Source organism: Dermacentor variabilis, chromosome 4, assembly GCF_050947875.1.
Source record: "Dermacentor variabilis isolate Ectoservices chromosome 4, ASM5094787v1, whole genome shotgun sequence".
In the NCBI taxonomy this organism is placed as follows: Eukaryota; Metazoa; Arthropoda; class Arachnida; order Ixodida; family Ixodidae; genus Dermacentor; species Dermacentor variabilis.
The window spans coordinates 6,224,277-6,242,571 of record NC_134571.1 but is presented as its reverse complement, the minus strand read 5'-3'; the positions used below and the strand labels follow the sequence as shown (position 1 = coordinate 6,242,571).

Here is an 18,295-nt window from a genome sequence, read left to right as displayed (position 1 = left end):
AGCGGCGTATGCGCTGTGCTTTCGACGTTTCGTTCGCGCTGAAGCGAGGCATGCATAATGGTCAATTCGCTTGCTGCTGCAGCGTTTCCTCACTAGAATTTTCACAACGAGTTTCCAAATTGATCGAACGAGATGTGTTCATATTGACCTGTACGCGGGTGACACAGTGCTGATTAACTTTGTTAAAACATGTTGACGGGCTGGTTGGTTTGAATACATGATAGAATGTGTAAGCACGACTGAACGAGGGCGTAGAAAGAAGCAGACACACAAATGAACGCTGTCTCCGTGTGTATGTTTCATTCTACGTCTTCGTTGAGTCACGCTTAAACATTCTATTAATGTTAATTTAGTTAGTCAGCGAACGCTTACAAGTTTATAGAGCCGATAACACTATTATCCTTAATTCCTACAGCTATGTACTAATTTGGTATCGCAATCGGTGCTTCGCCTTTCGGGCGGAACTGCGGATGTTTTTTAAACTCTGGCTGCAGTAAGCTGGGACACTATCTACTCTGCAGCACTAAAGCCTCGCTCGAACGCTCTTCAAGGCACAATGAATGTACGTCGTTGTTATCAATCAGAAGCGTAGCAGTTTGGGCGAATTGGTACGTCATGACTTTTTTTAGGCTTGTAGCGCAGTGGCGTTGTGACCTAAGTTCGCGGTGGAACCTAGTAAACCTTCGGAAGGGATGCTGTATTTTGCTGTATAAGCAAGAGAACCCACCATGTTAGTGTAACGTATCTTTTACATCACACTAATATGTGCTTTAATTTACCAAGTGAGATGAGTTACTTTTATGACTCATTCATTCATATCACACTGCAAGCTGCATTCATCAAACTTCAATTGGATTTTGCAAATGTTTCATGAAACATGTTTCCCTTTTATTCAGATATGCAGTGGCAAGCCCTTCCCTGTGTTCCAAAGGTAAAATTTAAGCTCTAAATTAAAGAAGACATTTCTAGTCAGAAACAAGCAAAAATGGTGAATGCAGAGTATCAGAAACCCAAGGTACAGAAATTATGAGAAGTGTCGAATGATTTTAAGGAAAGAGTCGTATTTGAATATGCAAGACTCTTTAGTGGAGGTCAAGCAAGTCAATATAGGTAGAATACTCTGCAAAATTATGCGAGTGAGGGGATGTCAAACAATGGGTCAGGAAATACATTGTTTTTCTGCAAAACAAAAGCTGATTGCCATTACATAAGTCACTTTAGCATCATGAGACTGCTGCTTGATAAATTCAGAAATAAACCAAAAAACAAGACACGCAAAAATAAAAAACAATTTAATGATGCTCTCTCCACACTGGGATAAATAAAAACAAACACATCACATCTAATGTGGACATGTCAGACGCCTTGTGAAACACTAAAGGAAAAATTCAGTTTCGAGCTATGGCACTTGCCGCATAGATGTGGGGGGCCTTGCACTAATAGTGATAGTTACCCCTGCATTTAGAAATTGAAAGCATTCGTGCAGACAAGGATGATTCTTTATATTTTTGGCTACCACTTCAAATGCCTCCACCAAGTGTTACAATGCTGCACGCAGCCATACTAATGATCTCGCAGCAACACCTGCAGGTAAAAAGCATAAGTAGTCAAAGTGCTGATGTGTACTGGATACTATGTTTGAAAACTTTTAGGCAAGAAGCGTGCAAGAAGCAGGCATAACAACTGCATTTATTTCCATAATTCCCCATTTGAATGGCCTTTTCTTTTTGCTTAGACAATGCCTACGCCTAGCCACAGCAGCTCCCTCATACAGACTCCGCAAGCCAAGAGGCCGTGGAGGCAAATGCAGGTAAGAGGCAAGAAGCAATAGCACTGGTATCGACATTCATCTAATTTCTTTCTTTTTCTTTCGTTTAGGCAGCCAGCACACCTCGAACAGCCACCTTGACTGCGGGTGTCACCCTAGTAGTCGCCAAGGAAACATTTGAGGGAAAGCGACAGGCAATGTGAACAGCCACTTCTCCATGTAAACGATACTCTTTCTCTCGGATGACTGCTATGCCTCGCCACGCCAGCACACTTGTGCACAAAGATGCCGTGGAGGCACGTGCAGGTCAGAGGCAAGAAGCAGTGGCACTGGTGTCGACATTCACCCAATTTCTTTTTCTTACACTGAGGCAGCCAGCACACCTCGAACAGCCACCTTGACTGCGGGTGTGTCAGTAGATTCCTGTTGTACATATGCTCATAATAAACTTCAGTAAACTTGAACTTGATAATAAACTTGAAGGCAAATGGGACATTGGTGCATTGTATTTTTGAACATTTATTGTGCACATACAATATATTTTATACTTTGCAGTGCTACAGAGCGTATTTTGAGGCTTCCCCCTATACTTTGCACCTTTAATTACGTATGTGTTGTGTGGCCATCAATGCAGTTCATGTTGTAGCAGCTGCTTTGTCTGTGTATCGCACATTGGCTTAAGCTCGTGATATCCACATACTTCTCTCACATATACAAAATAAAGTTCTATGTAGTCCTCAGTGTTACAACAAAAAATGAAAGTAGACATTCCGACCGTGGAATTGTGTTTATTACAGTGATTCCTATAACAGTTACTGAGAAGTTGACAACTTGAACTGGTCAATCGGTCCATAGCCTCCTCTATTCAAAATTAAGGAGGCTATGATCCGTCATGGCAAGGAATTGTATGTATACATAAAAAAGGGGGTATGTGTGTGTGTGTTTGTAGTGGGGGGTATAGGATTAGGGCGGTACCAAAAAACGTACCAACACCGTCCTCTAGACCCATTCCGTTAAGGTACCGTAAGAAAGCGTATTATGCATAAAGTTCATACAACGAACTCTGATATTACTACACAAGCCAGGAGACGCGAGCTACATTTGTCATGACGCATTCGCGACTGCATCGGATGCCCCCCATATTATTCTCGTTAATCGTGCTCACTGCACCGAGGCAAAAGAAAGATCATGGGCGCAGGTGCCTTTAAAGTATCTCGACCTTGCGAGGCACTGCTGCGCGTGCCCGCTAGGGTAGCTGTCCGTGCGAACACTCCCTGGCACACACACCTGCCTCGGCGGCCCCAACCTACGTACCGTTCTGCTTCGAGCTTTGATCCCCCCACTGTCACTTGGGTGCCCTGGAGTTCTTGCGCCACCTGCTTTATTATAATCTCAGGTGCTTTCCTGAGACTTCCGTTTGTCGGTTACATGTGCCCTACAGCCGGATCAGTACTTATAATAATAAAACAAAACCCGATCTATCGTCGCGACGATAGATCGCGAAAGCGGCTTTTGCAACGTACCGCGCCCGTGCGAAGAGAATTACGGAACGCCAACGAGGAATCTGACCACAGCTTCGAGCTCGTAACCTCGTCGAGTGACACTCCTGCAACAGGCGTGACCGCTGAAAACCGCATACCGCCGGAAACTTCAACAGGATCATCCCTCGGTTGCATAACTGCCACCTGTACGTCCAACATGGACCACACCCACACCGTCCCGCAACATAGAATAAAGAACCAACTTATAAAGCCCAAACACACGGCTGCCCAAACACACATCACGACACTACAAGCGAGACGCCATGCTGCTACGCTGCTACTGTTGCCGGATTAAAACTGACTACTGTCACCAAGTCTAGCAAGCGTCTCAGGAGCTGGCAACCTCGGCGCGTAGCAACATGTCGGCGCTCATGCGGTTCCCGATTTCAATGCATGGGCCCTATGGGTAGCTTGTCCTCTAGAGTCAGTATAGTAACTCTATGGCGGCGGCCGTCACCCGTCGACCGAACCGAGCTGTCCCGAGTGGCAGCGCGAGAGAAAGGCGGCCGTGTTGCTGTCATCGTCTCAGCGGCCCCTTTCGCGCAAAAAAGCGCTTGAGCTAGCCGGCGCCGCACCGACCGGGCCGCGTACAGCCGCTCCGTCTCGCTCCCCGCAAGGCCGATCTTACAGTGACGCCCTGCGTGGCCGCAGCACCCAGACAGCCGCAGCTGAGCCGTCACGCAGCCCTCCAACCGCTCTGAACGGCGACTCCAGAGACACGCTAATAGCCGCTCTCGCTGCTGCACTCCGTGCCCTGCTCGTCCAGTGCCCGGCTATCGGCGGCAACGTACATGACTACGTCAAATGTGTGACGCGGCTCTCGCCGCGCAGGAAGCACTGCTGCGCGTCACCGCGCCACATAAGCGAAGGCCACCAACTTGCCCACGCGCGCTGTTCGGGCCGCCGCCGCCGCATCTCTTTCACCCCTCTTTCAATTCCCTCTCCCACTTGTGCAGCGTGGTTGAGGTGTCCTCAACTGAGAGACAGTTACTGCGCTGCACTTTACCCCAATTTTTCCTTCCACAAACAGGAATCTCTATGTCTCCCTAATACAGCGGCAACTCCCGCCTGCAGGAAATAGTCGCCGCTGGAGGACGAAAACGAGGACGATGATGATGGCGAGGACATCGCACGTGCAGACGTAGCGGACGAACTAGCAACCCTGTCCCCAAGGCCTGTGTGCTGGGGACGGGGAGTAGGGGCTTCCTTATCCGGCGGCACAATAAAGTTGATATCATCATCTTCATCAACACGAAGCTCGCGTGCCGGCGAGGAAGGAAGGAAATCAACTTTATTCAGGTCCTGCAGGCCACGAGAGCTTTGGGCTCTCATGGAGTGGGCGTCTCCCACGACGGAACTGGGAGGTTGCGTTTCCTGGCGGCGTCGTGGACCTGCTGGACGGCCCAGAGTTGGGGAGCGAGTTCTTCGCTCCGGATTGCTTTTTCAAACTTGCGCTTGTCCGGTTCGGAGTTTATGTGAGCTTGCGAGCACGGCCAGATAAATGATATACGTTAAGGGATGTATTGCAATTGGTGCAATAAGACTTGTCGTAGAGCTCAGGCATGTAATGGTGTAATCTGTTTTGCGTGGGGTATGTGTCTGTTTGTAGCACTCTGAGTGTAACCGCTTGAGCTCGAGTGAGCGTGCGGTGTGGCGTGCTATACTGTCTGCGTTGTAGGTAGTACTGTTTAGTGATTTCATTGTATGTAGTGGGCGCGTCCTTATTCTCCGAGTGGTTGGGTGAAGCCGCGCGGTCTGTAAGCGCGCGCGCAGCCTCGTGTGCCGCCTCGTTAAGGTTGGGGACGTCGCCGATCTTTGGTCCTAAGTGCGCCGGGAACCAGTATATGAAGTGGTTCTTAATCTCTTTCTTTGTAACGATTCTGAGAGCCTGTGCGCAGACCGTGCCCTTTTGGAAAACTCTGATAGCGGCTATGGAGTCGCTGTAGATATGGAAAAGATTGTCGTCGGTGAGCGCAACAGCGATCGCAACCTCTTCGGCCTGTTCAGGCTTCCTTGCAATTACCGTGGCTGCATATCTTGTGGATCCGCGGCCGTCCACAACAGCCACTGCGAAAGCTTTGTTTCCCGCGTATGCCGCCGCGTCCACAAAAGCTGAGCGTTCACGGTTCCCCAAGGCTTGGTTAAGAAGGAATTGTCCTCTCGCTTGTCGTCTGCCCCTGTTGTTTTCGGGGTGTCCGTTTCTGGGTATAGGGCGGATGGTGATCTTGGCGCGGATGTCCCGTGGGAGGTCCGTAAAGTCTTTTTCTATGTCTCCTTGAGCAAAGCCCAGCTTCTCTAGGATCTCGCACCCCGGAGGCGTCGTCGAAAGCCTAGCAAGCTGGGCGCGCTGCTGGGCTTCGGCAATTTCTTCCAGGGTGTTCTGCATGCCCAGGAACCCCAGCTTCTCGTTGCTGGTGCTGGTTGGAATGCCGAGGCCTTGCTTGGTGACCTTTCTGATTTGGACATTCAGTCTGTCTCTTTCAGATCGTGTCCAATTGAGCATTGCCGCAACGTATGCGAAGTGACAGGTGACGAACGCCTGTATGAGTTTGATGAGATTATGTTCCTTGAGGCCCCTGTGTCTATTGGCAATTCTTCTGATGAGCCCAATAGCGTTGTTGGTTTTGGTGATGAGCTTCTGAACCATAGAGGCATTGACGTCTTTAGTCTCTACGGCGAGCACGCTGGCGTGCGTACGTCACAGTTTTGTGCGATCACGTGCCCAGTTGTGTTTACATTCTTTCTCTGGCCAGCTTGTTGCTCTCTGAAACCGAAACTTGGACTGGTCGCTACAAACAAGACGCCAAGTAATTACATGTCGTGCTCTGCAGCAAATGATGTTTCGTGCCGTGATTACTGGGTAATTAGCTACTCACTGCAGCGGTAAAACCAAGATGGGAAATTTTTGTGTCAATACTCCTTTAGTGCGGAGCGGAGAGATATACCTGGTAGTGTCATAAAACCACGTGGAAAACACGTAAATTCCATTCAAGGCGTTGTATATTCTACATCTTTGTCATTTAAGCACGCGTACTTAGGTAAAACAGGCCGGTGCCTTAACCAGAAAGTTAAGGAACACCAGTACAACGTCGAAAAAGCGGTGCCAGGCCATCTAGGAATCCAGTGCTGAGACTGTGGCTGTGTCCCAGTCTACAACAACACAACCATTATAAGGCCCAAGGCAGAACGACACGTGAGATTGTTGAAGCGTATGAAATCTAGAAAACGAGAGAAAAAATGTGTGAGGTTTCTGTTATTCACCTTATCGGATAAATAAATAACGTTTCTAAAACTATCGCCTTGAAATGACCAGGTGCAATGTGATTACATTAACCATACGTGTGGGTTCTACTGTATCTTTATATGTTTGTCCCCTTGGTTTTATTTTAGATCACCTCTCATTGTATAAATATCCGTGCGATCAAATAAAACGTTTAGTTGAAAGCTGGCGCTATGTATGTGTCTTCTTATTCCCTGTCGTATCGCGTTGCTCCGTGCCTATTATAGATCCAGCTACTCGCTCACTCTCATTCTTTCGTGTTCTCGATCTCCCACTAGACGACAATTTGTGCCAAAGCCCGCTGTATACTTTTTTCCCTTTTGGTGAAGCTTCAGCCAGCACAATATTTTTTGGAGCTGCGCCTGTACAGCCGCAGCCTTGCAGCCAGTGGAACTCTTCAGGCGATGTTGCAGTACAATTGGTGACGTCACCATAGTGGCAGGGAAAAGTGTCGCTGCTGCAGCTTAACGCTCGCGCTTTCCTTCAGAAGGCGTAGACGACGTAATGCACCGAGAAATACTTCGTCAGTATCAATGTCACTGCCCGGTGCGCTTATTCGTTTAGCATTCCAAAATCCATAGAGCAGAACTTTTTGTGAAACCTTGCTTTGACTTTAGTCGCGTAGGCAGTGTCTATATATACATTACAACGTGAATATTACGTGATTCTTCCGACATTTAGAGCTTGCAATTACGTGTTCGATAGATTCCGACATTTAGATCTCGAGCTTGCAATTAGGTGTTTGATAGATGTGCCATCGTTGAGATCACATGTGTCATAGGTACATGAATGACCAGACTAAAACGTGGGGCAGTTGGAAATATAAAAGCAGCACCTTGTGCTCTAGTATACTTTTCTCGTAGCTTACCAGCGTATATAAACGAAAATATGGCTATCAAGCTTTTTACCCACCTTTTGAATCTAGGCAGTGTGGAGGTGGCCGTGTCCACTTGCCGTCTTGGCAAGCAGTCATCATATATTTCGTTGCGTTGCCGTAGCCAAACTTGCACTGGTATGTCACGTAGCCCGGTCTTTCTCTCAAGATAAGTACACTTCCTTCGCCAATTAGTGGTGCAATTCGGCAATTCTGACTGTCTTGATAGCCTTGTCGAGGCACAGATCTCCTCTTCACTCCAACACTGCAGTTACCTTTGTTGCCGTAAGAGCAGGGCGTCATTGGATATGGTTGAAAGGGCGGCATAACTTCGATAGAAACTCCCGGCTCAGATCCTTCAGGTATGGGAAAGAAATAGAAATAACACATCAGTAAAAGTACCTTCCTTTCTCCATATTACTGTAAAAGTAACTATACTGCGCAAATGTTCTACAGGATACATTGATATGCACTTGTGCCATCCAGGAAATTAATGTGGTTAATGCACCGAAAAAGTTTCTCCTACTGTAGGCGTCTTTTTCTAGATATGTTAATCTGTGTTTTATTGCCCCATGACAGCTCGGCTAATGTGCATATTTCGTCTCTACAGTCACTAGAGATTATGCACCGCTCCAAGGCTGGTGCTTAAAGGTGCCAGCAGGTTTCTTCTTTAGCGTTGTCATGCAGCTAACAATCCAGCCCAACTAGAACTAGGACCACTCGAGTTAATATAAAGGTTTTTCGCGCCAGTCGTAAAAAGTTTAGATAGGCCATGTTATTGTCGGCTCAATGTTGTAGGGTCCGTCAATACGCGTCATGAATCTGCCAAGTCTTTGGCCAGCTGACTCTTCAGTCAGTTCACAGACATCTGTATATACTACATGACATTAAACTTGCGGCCTGTAGGTTGCATAAGCAAACGTTGCATGAGAACAAATATAGTTGTTCCCGTTAATTTCAGTTAATTTTATAGAGATTCTTTGACCATTGCTGATGTTGATTCTCACAAATGCAGTGGATCTGCATCACACTTTTTTACCCATACTGCTGGCTATATTGGCTATTACTGGCTGGCCACATTTTGTACATTTCAACACGATGTTGAATGAATAACTGTGATGCTATGTATCAAAAAAGAAAAATGCTCATATCACTGCAAGTACAACAATCAGAGCATGAGACAAACACATGCACGTAATAAGGTGCACACGTTGGTTGAATACATGCACAGACGGTTACACATGCACATGCACAGTTGGCCGCCATCTCTCGCAAAAGAAAGCACACGCCAACACTGCAATGAGGTCACACATGGTCATGTCCCTTGCAGGGTTCACGGGCCATACGAGAAACATACATACGGCCCACACGAGCTCAGGAGACCAGGGTAGGTAGTAATGAAGAAGAAGGTCCCCTAAGGGAACCTCAGACTAGTATCGCCGTCAACAACAGAAAAAGGAGCAAACCCTGCAATAGGCTTCATAAACATGCAGGACAGAAGAAGAATAGAAAAGTTGCTAGAGATTGAGGAGCAGCTAAATAGAGAACAAATAGAATAAAAACAGGAACAGCGCAACACAGGACGAGCGAGTAAACAGGACTGAGCGCTGACTAGCAACCAGATGCGTCATTTGCAGAAGCAGCATATAAATACATCATGAACGTGACATAAAGAATAGAAAAAGAAGGATAAGAAGGATAAGTGTCAGCCACGAAGATAATCAACTTCTTATGTTGAGAGCGTGAGGGACACAGAGCTGACACTTGACAGCTCTGCGTCCAATGTTCAAGAGTTCCGGGACACTCTATTCCCCTTCACTAAATTCACTAAACATTTCTGTCTGGAGGGAAGAAGCTTTGCTCCACCACATAAAAAGCTCACAAGACTTCAGGCCACAAGACCTCAGGCAAAGGGTCGAAACCGCGGTCCGCTCTCAGGATGCCTTTAATAAAGTTTTTCGTATTCGTATAGCTAGACCACGAAAGGAACAAGTACATAGGACGTGCGCAAACTTCCAACTGTATTACAGAAGCTGTTACAGACATTCAGAAAGCCAAGTTACAGACAGCCAAGAAGGGGCAGACTAAATTTGAATGCTGAAAAAATAACAAATATAAACACAAGAGTGCTGAAAGAACTTTGCAAATGGCCAACCAAGGAGTGAGAATATATTCAGCTGCTCAGTTTAATTACCACAGAAATACCTAAGAATAAGCGACATTCTCATTGGAAAGGAAGCAAAGAAACCGAAAAGCTGGTGGAGCAGAGCGGTACGAGAAGCGATCGCCGAGTGGAAGAAAGCATCACGAAAGCATAGGCACGCAAAAATGCGCAGTTGCCGCCGTATAAAGTAGACAGAAAATGGGAAAGATATCGGGAGAAAAAAATCAATGGTTCCAATACCGGTTCAACCAGAGATTAAAGGGGAAAGGGAACGTTGGTTGCCAGAATTGCATGAGAAAAGTAAGGCCGCACCTAGAATATTTTGGCACCACGTAAACCTATTAGAGATGAAGTCTGGAACAATACAACCTCATATTCTTGACAAAGATGGAAGCAAACTGGTAGGGGACGCGGCATTAAACTACATCTCATAAATAACACCTAAATTTTCCAAGGCAATGACGAAGTGGTACTTGAGAAAGAACATGTTGCAGTTTCGCCCAAAAGGTGAAGCACGGTTTGTGATAGAAAATTGCCAGACAGCTAGCTATACGAAGTAAGGGTAGTAGTTTTATTGGCTGTATAAACTTGTAAACATTCGCTTACTAATTAAATTAACCGTAATAGAATATGTAAGCGCGACTGAACGAGGATGTAGAATAAACCAGACACACAGAGACAGCGCTGTCTCTGCATGTATGCTGTCTCTGTTTGTAGTTTCTTTCTACGTCCTTGTTCAGTCGCGCTTATACATCCTACCATGGATTCTTACCAAATAGCCCGCAAACGTGTTTTAATTAGATTAACAAGCATGGTGTCACACGTGCCCAGGAAACATGAACAGACCTCGCTCGATGAGCGGGGAAACTTCAAAATGCTAGACTGAGGAATTGCGGCAGCAACTGCGAGCGATTTGACCTTGGTACAGCCTTCGCTTCTACGTGACCTAAATGTCGAAAGCACAGCGCATAGCTACGGTAGCTACAGTAGCTACGTAGCTACCGGCACTACGTGCACTCTGCGAATATGGCAGACCGCTTTGTAGATGAGGCCCGTGCAGGCGCGCACTTTGACCAAGTCGTAGATCGCTTTCAATATACGGCGCCCACAAGGTAAACAGCAGCCGTCGGAGAACACCTCCCTGCCTCAGCTCACGCCCGTGCGCCGGGAGGGCGCGCTTCCGGCCCGCCTTCCTCGCTCGCGCACTCGAGATTGCGCCGTGTTCGCCGGCTCACCCTCGCAAGCTTTCTCTCGCGCACACAGCGAACGGCGCGCGATTTTATCACCTGTGAATTTGCTAAGGAACCTCACGGCGACGCCTGCGCTGACGGCAGAAATGCGCCTGGAGTGTCCATAGAATTGCTGTCGTAATAAAAGAGCACGAAAGAGAAGCAGATGGGAAAGGAGTTTGTGCTGAGAAATTTCAACGATAGCCAAAGAGAAAATTACATTACGGCTACACCTACATTACAGGGTTAGACGAGGTTGCCATTAGGCCGACTAATGAACTAGGAGCAAAAACTAAGAAAGCTCTGTTGGAAGCAGCAGAAAAAAATTCACCAACGATTTCGATACTCCCTAATGCAAAAGTTGAGCGCACCTATATACGTGTTTTCATATCGTGTGCCAATATTTTGTAGTATGATTATATAGGTGCATGGTTTATATTAGGAAGAGAATGCTGTGAGTGGCATGGCTGGCGCGGACAATCTGTCTCGTGCGGCACATTGCAAGCGGAGTGAAGTTTGGCGCGCCCGCCAAGCTAGTCGGGAGATCGCGAGAGGCAGCGTGTGGGTGAAGCGTGGACATATTTCGCAGAATCCATCGTAGACTTCCGCTCATGCAGCGGTTTGTTTCCATACAATGGACGCGCGCACTCTGGAGCCATATCGTAGCCATAGACGTCCGCGCGCCAAGTTCCATCCTAGATGTCAGCGCTCGTTTCTCCCCTGGCGAAACGATTTCACCTCCAACGGCTGTATGTTTCCGCCGCTTCCCTTCACGGTCGGGCCCGCGTTCAGTTCGCGCTGCGAGCGAGACGTCTCTTGCTTGCGAAGGCGCCTCTTCGGATGACCGGAAATTATTATTGTGTTGTTAACACTCACGACAGCAATGTAAACACGAAAGGGTTGATGCCACCAGTGAAATTCAGCCGATTCACAAGAAAATGTACGAAAAAAGCAAACGACACACATGGAATACTGCGATGCGCCGAATGAAGTAAACAACTGGCAAACGAAGTGAGCTCGTTCATTGATCACTCATGAATGTATGACGGCTTTTATATCTAACCCACATGAATTTCATGATTACTCGGTATATACGCCTTTTATTCATATAAAAGCTTTCAGTTGTTCGACCAGCGCTTGTCCTGTCTTCTTTCTCGTGTTTCGTTTGTGTGTGCGCTGGCCAAGAGTGAAAACCATGTCTGTTGTATGCGCTAGCAGTGGCCGAAGTTCACGCATGCCGAGAAATTGAATATGTGCAAGATGCATTGAACATGACCGGAGTTCATTCCTGCATCACCATTGTACCGATCGATCGAGTTACTGGACCATACACGCCCGCGTCTTTGTCGCGCCGGCATTCCTAAAGCAGAAATGATTAGTTATACTTTCAACTTCCGTCTCTTGAGCACTGTTAAAAAATGGCCAAGCTTTTTACATTGCTGCCTCTATATTGTATTGTAGGGGACGTTGTGTGCACATGTCGTACTTGTACTATGCGGCGATATATTTTATTTATTTCCCACAGTGTCGATGGAAATCCGTTGTCGCCATCAGAGACAACACGGATTCGTAGCAAATATTTTGTGGGAAACTGCAAAAATGACCTTAGCTAACACGCTATGTATCTGCCGACGATTTTTCCGGCGGCACATACGATGTCGTTTCCAATTACCTGCTCAGCGTCACTTATATTGCTAAGTAGACGCTGCCCTTTCGCCGCATTGCAGCCATAAAAGTAATCGCCAAGCGTACCGGTTTTCTTAAAGGCAAATAAGCGTGTACGTCGTCCTTCGAATAAAACGTCCACGCACACACATGTAGGCCCACACCGCGCGCGGTACGAAACGTGCCCAAACACGCGCAGTGCAAGAGGCAATCAAGCCATTGCGAACGAGAGATGGGAGAGGCGTACACCCGCTAGTTGAATTTTGCCCCGCATGCGGCGCTCTTATACGCCGGCGCAGCAAAGTAGGGAAACGACAAAAGACGGAGACGAACAAAAACACAGTTCGCACTAGGGGATCAGAAAATTTGGGTGTGGTAGTTGATAGTGTTCTTTTTATTGTTTAACCTAGGTAGGACATTAGGCAGTATAACAGCAAGCGCTTGGTGGCGCAACCCACCGCCCCGTTCAAAGGGGACGCTCATAACATCTATCCATCCATCCAACCATCCAGCAGCGCCGCTCGCGGTGCGCACCCCTTCTTGTCTATTGGCGCAACCCACCGCCCCGTTCAAAGGGGACGCTCATAACATCCATCAATCCATCCATCCATCCAGCAGCGCCGCTCGCGGTGCGCACCCCTTCTTGTCTATTGTCGCCGCAAAGCCGGTCTTGCGCGGCACTACGGTTTTCTTGCCACGCTTTCGTCCCACCAAAGACGAGAGTGGCCCTTCGACGTGGGGAAATCGTGCCACCAGTGTCAGCGGCGATAACACCCAAGGAAGCTTCACATCGAGCCTTACTGGTAGCCGCTCGCATTGGCCCTTGCAGGAGTAGTGATCCTCGTCACACACGCTGGTACTACTGGTACCAGGGAATGACTTCAGTAGCTGACGCCGCCGACGAGCGTAGCCCTTCCCACCTCACGCCACCCTGCACCCCCCCCCCCCTCGGAAGCACAGATGCGATCACCCACGCGGCTGCGGACTCCGTGGCTGCCGGCAACTCAGCACATGCGCAGGCCGTCTGCCCTCCGCTCCTCCGCTTTCCGCCTCATAATTTCACCGTAGCCTCCGCCTCCACTTTCCTCCTTGCGCTCTCTTCGCTCTCGATCCCGCGAAATCGAAGAGTGCTCTCGCGGGGACGAGAGGTCTCTTTTTCATTTTCCGCTGCGATCCGTGTTCGCTATTTCATCCTTCGCTCGGTTACGCTGACGCGAGGTACAACAAGCAAAAAGAAGCGTGTGTTTTCTGCGTTAAAGTTGCGGAAGTGATGGAACCTGTTGTATTAGAATGGGTAGGTATCTGCCCAGCGGTCGAATTAGGCTCCTCCAACCTCGTTGAAGCTCTTGGGTTCAACGATAGCAGGAGGAAAGTAAACATCTACGTAACAGGGATTAGTAAGAGGCGATTGAAAGTATGTTGGCAGAAAAGTAGGGAGATCACAAACACCGGAGGCGTACAAAAGCAAAGTTGCCCGTACTCTGTATAAAGGTTATAAACAGGGATAAGGTACCTCAAAAAGGCTGGCCAACGTTACGATATAGGACCTATCTTCGTCAAAGGTGGCCATTTCATCGTCAGCACGTCAGCTTTAACGGTTTAGTAGAGCGACGTCACGTACTCTCGTTGTCAGTGGGGGCATGCTGTAAAAGGAGAGACTCTCTAGGCGTGGTTTTTAACCTGAGGGGACAACAGCGGGAGAGTGGTAAGGTGGCAGAAAAAAAAGAAAGAAGAATGGCATACGAAAGTGTTGGGGGAGCGGGGGTTAGGCAGCCTTCAGAAGTGTCCTAGGCGGCATGCGTTTGTGGTTTCAGAACAGCCGGTCATCCGGTCAGTGCGCGAGTAACAAAAGAACATGAGTTCAAAGAACGACTTAAGTAGCGTAACAGCAATGCGTCGGGTAGTTTTGAAGGCGTTAGGATGACGACACGAAGTCTCGGAGCATCAGATAGGGTTGTTGGAGGGCAGCGGCTTGGTCTTTTGAAGTAAGTTAGCCTCATTAGTTCGGCGTAGGTGTCGTCACGGCGGTATACATAATCGGTGCGACTCCGTGTGGTCGAGGCGCCGAAAAAGATATCCCACTGTCTGGGACTTGGGAAGGTATTGGTGAGGGACCTTAAAAGAACTAAAACAATAAAGATGAGTAGATATCGCGAAAGGAGAGAAAGAAAGGAAAAGGCAGGTTTTTATTCCCTTGCTTTTTACTCTCCTTCCTCATTACCCTTTTTCTCATTATTTATCGTTTTTCTTTTTTTTTTTGCAGACATGATATCTTCAGTCATCCAGTCATGATGACCAGGAAGTCGAAAGCTTCTATGAAGACGTGGAATTGGCGATGGGTAGAGTGAAAACTAAGTACACTATACTAATGGGCGACTTCAATGCCAAGGTAGGCAAGAAGCAGGCTGGAGACAAGGCAGTGGGGGAATATGGCATAGGCACTAGGAATAGCAGGGGAGTTTTATTAGTAGAGCTTGCGGAACAGCATAATATGCGGATTATATGCAGCAGAATATGCCGCCACGCGGAAGGGCAGCGCCAAAGCATCAGTCTCCATATCTAACACACTCAAATACCGCGCCGATCTAACATCAAAATACTGGACTTTGTCCTCCAGGATGACGGTAGAGCTGAAGTATGGTTCGAAAAAATAATCAGACAACTAAACCAGATATGCCACATGCTATCTAGAGTAACACGTAAACACAGAGGACTAAAGGAGCAAGAACTTCGAAGGATTGAGACGCTTGTCTACTCCTGTGTGCTCCACCAACTTCCATATCAATCTCTCACCAAGGCCGAGCACTCCAAATTAGAAACGGCGCTCCGCAAATATACCAGATTAGCTTTAGGAGTACCTCGATTTGCCGGAAAGGACCCTGCGGCAGCCACTGGGCTTTTCAGCACACTTGATGAACGCATTACAATTTGCAGACAAGCGCAAATTCAAAGGCTTCAAACATCCCCACAAGGGCGCAAACTGCTCGAATAACAAGGATACCAGACAGGTGCCCCACCCCTTTTTCCACCGCTGTATTCACTTCCATGGGACTCAGTACCCAGATTCACGGTCCTACCCATACCACGACATATGCAGCCACACAAACACGAAGCTCGCCGCTGCAAGTTAGTCAAACGAGTAAATAAGGAAAACCCACTACCAGACACTACGTATTATTATACGGGCGCTAGTCACTCGGAGGGTAGATATCTAACTGCAGTAGTCGGCCCTGACTACGAGCAGGTAAACGCACACATAGGAATGCCCAACCTATCCGACACGGAGGCTCTTGCTATTCTCGAAGCACTCACTCGGCCTCATCATCCTACCCAACGCATCTTTATTCGCACCGATAGCCAAGATGCGTGCCGCACGTTTCGTGACAACTAATGAATACCTTCTTCCGCAAGCGCGATAGCCGAAAGTGGACGTGGAGGAGCCCGAACGGCGAGACTAGAAATGAAATAGACTTCATACTCTGCGCTAATCCTGGCATCATACAAGGTGTGGAAGTGTTCGGCAAGGTGCGCTGCAGTGACCACAGGATGGTAAGAACTCGAATTAGCCTAGACCTGAGGAGGGAACGGAAGAAACTGGTGCATAAGAAGCTGATCAATGAGTTAGCGGTAAGAGGGAAAATAGAGGAATTCCAGATCAAGCTACAGAACAGGTATTCAGCTTTAACTCAGGAAGAGGACCTTTGTGTTGAAGCAATGAACGACAATCTTGTGGGCATCATTAAGGAGTGTGCAATGGAAGTCGGTGGTAACTCCGTTAGGCAGGATACCAGCAAACTATCCCAGGAGACGAAAGATCTGATCAAGAAATGCCAATGTATGAAAGCATCTAACCTTACAGCTAGAATAGAACTGGCAGAACTTTCGAAGTTAATCAACAAGCGTAAGACAGCTGACATAAGGAAGTATATTATGGATAGAATTGAACATGCTCTCAGGAACGGAGGAAGCCTAAAAGCAGTGAGGAAAAAACTAGGAATTGCCAAGAATCATATGTATGTATAATCATATATGAATCATGAGACAAAGCCGGCAATATCATTACTAATATGGATGAGATAGTTCAAGTGGCTGAGGAGTTTTATAGAGATTTATACAGTACCAGTGGCACCCACGACGATAATGGAAGAGAGAATAGTCTAGAGGAATTTGAAATCCCACAAGCAAAGCCGGAAGAAGTTAAGAAAGCCTTGGGAGCTACACAAGGGGGCAAGGCATCCGGGGAGGATCAGGTAACAGCAGATTTGTTGAAGGATGGTGGGCAGATTGTTCTAGAGAAACTGGCCACCCTGTCTACGCAATGCCTCATGACCTCGAGCGTACCGGAATCTTGGAAGAACGCTAACATAATCCTAAGCCATAAGAAAGGGGACGTCAAAGACTTGAAAAATTATAGACCTATCAGCTTACTGTCCGTTGCCTACAAACTATTTACTAAGGTAATCTCAAATAGAATCAGGAACACCTTAGACTTCCGTCAACCAAAGGACCAGGCAGGATTCCGTAAAGGCTACTAAACAATAGACCATATCCCACTATCAATCAGGTGATCAGGTGAAATGTGCCGAATGTAACCAACACTTATATATAGCTTTCATTGATTACGAGAAAGCGTTTGATTCTGTCGAAACCTCAGCAGTCATGGAGGCATTACGGAATCAGGCTGTAGACGAGCCGTATGTAAAAATACTGAAAGATATCTATAGCGGCTCCGCAGCCACCGTAGTCCTCCATAAAGAAAGCAACTAAATCCCAATAAAGAAAGGCGTCAGGCAGGGAGATACGATCTCTCCAATGCTATTCACAATGTGTTTACAGGAGGTATTCAGAGACCTGGATTGGGAAGGATTGGGGATAAAAGTTAATGGAGAATACCTTAGTAACTTGCGATTCGTTGATGATATCGCCTTGCTTAGTAACTCAGGGGACCAATTGCAATGCATGCTCACTGACCTGGAGAGGCAAAGCAGAAGAGTGGGTCTAAAAATTAATCTGCAGAAAACTAAAGTAATGTTCAACAGTCTCGGAAGAGAACAGCAATTCACAATAGGTAACGAGGCACTGGAAGTGGCAAGCGAATACATCTACTTAGGGCAGGTAGTGGCGGCGGATCAGGATCATGGGACGGAAATAATCAGAAGAATAAGAATGTGCTGGGGTGCGTTTGGCAGATCATGAACAGCAGATTGCCATTACCCCTCAAGAGAAAAGTGTATAATAGCTGTGTCTTACCAGTACTCACTTACGGGGCAGAAACCTGGAGGCTTACGAAAAGGGTTCTGCTCAAATTGAGGACGACGCAACGAGCTATGGAAAGAAGAATGATAGGTGTAACGTTAAGGGATAAGAAAAGAGTAGATTGGGTGAGGGAACAAACGCGAGTTAATGACATATTAGTTGAAATCAAGAAAAAGAAATGGGGGCATGGTAAGGACATGTAATGAAGAGGGAAGATAACCGATGGTCATTAAGGGTTACGGACTGGATTCCAAGGGAAGGGAAGCGTAGCAGGGGGTGGCAGAAAGTTAGATGGGCGGATGAGATTAAGAAGTTTACAGGGACGACATGGCCACAATTAGTACATCACCGTTGTTGCTGGAGAAGTATGGGAGAGGCCTTTGCCCTGCAATGGGCGTAACCAGGCTGATGATGATGATGATGATGATGATGATGATGATGATGACTTCGGATTGTAATTCAAATGTACGAGAAAACATGTTCTTGCTACGCGGAAACTCAAAGAGAAAGCCTTTTTC

At 47.3% G+C, this 18,295-nt stretch overlaps 1 protein-coding gene across 11 annotated transcripts in view; it reads right to left on the bottom strand.

Annotated features, from left to right (window-relative positions):
- Positions 1 to 18,295, bottom strand: part of LOC142578610 (uncharacterized) — a 307,117-nt gene that overhangs the window by 276,237 nt on the left and 12,585 nt on the right. For all 11 annotated transcript variants that reach the window (XM_075688019.1, XM_075688020.1, XM_075688023.1 and 8 more), the window contains exon 3: positions 7,502 to 7,819. In XM_075688019.1, coding sequence (XP_075544134.1) covers positions 7,502 to 7,819 — 318 coding nt within the window. The remainder of the gene's footprint in view (positions 1 to 7,501; positions 7,820 to 18,295) is intronic.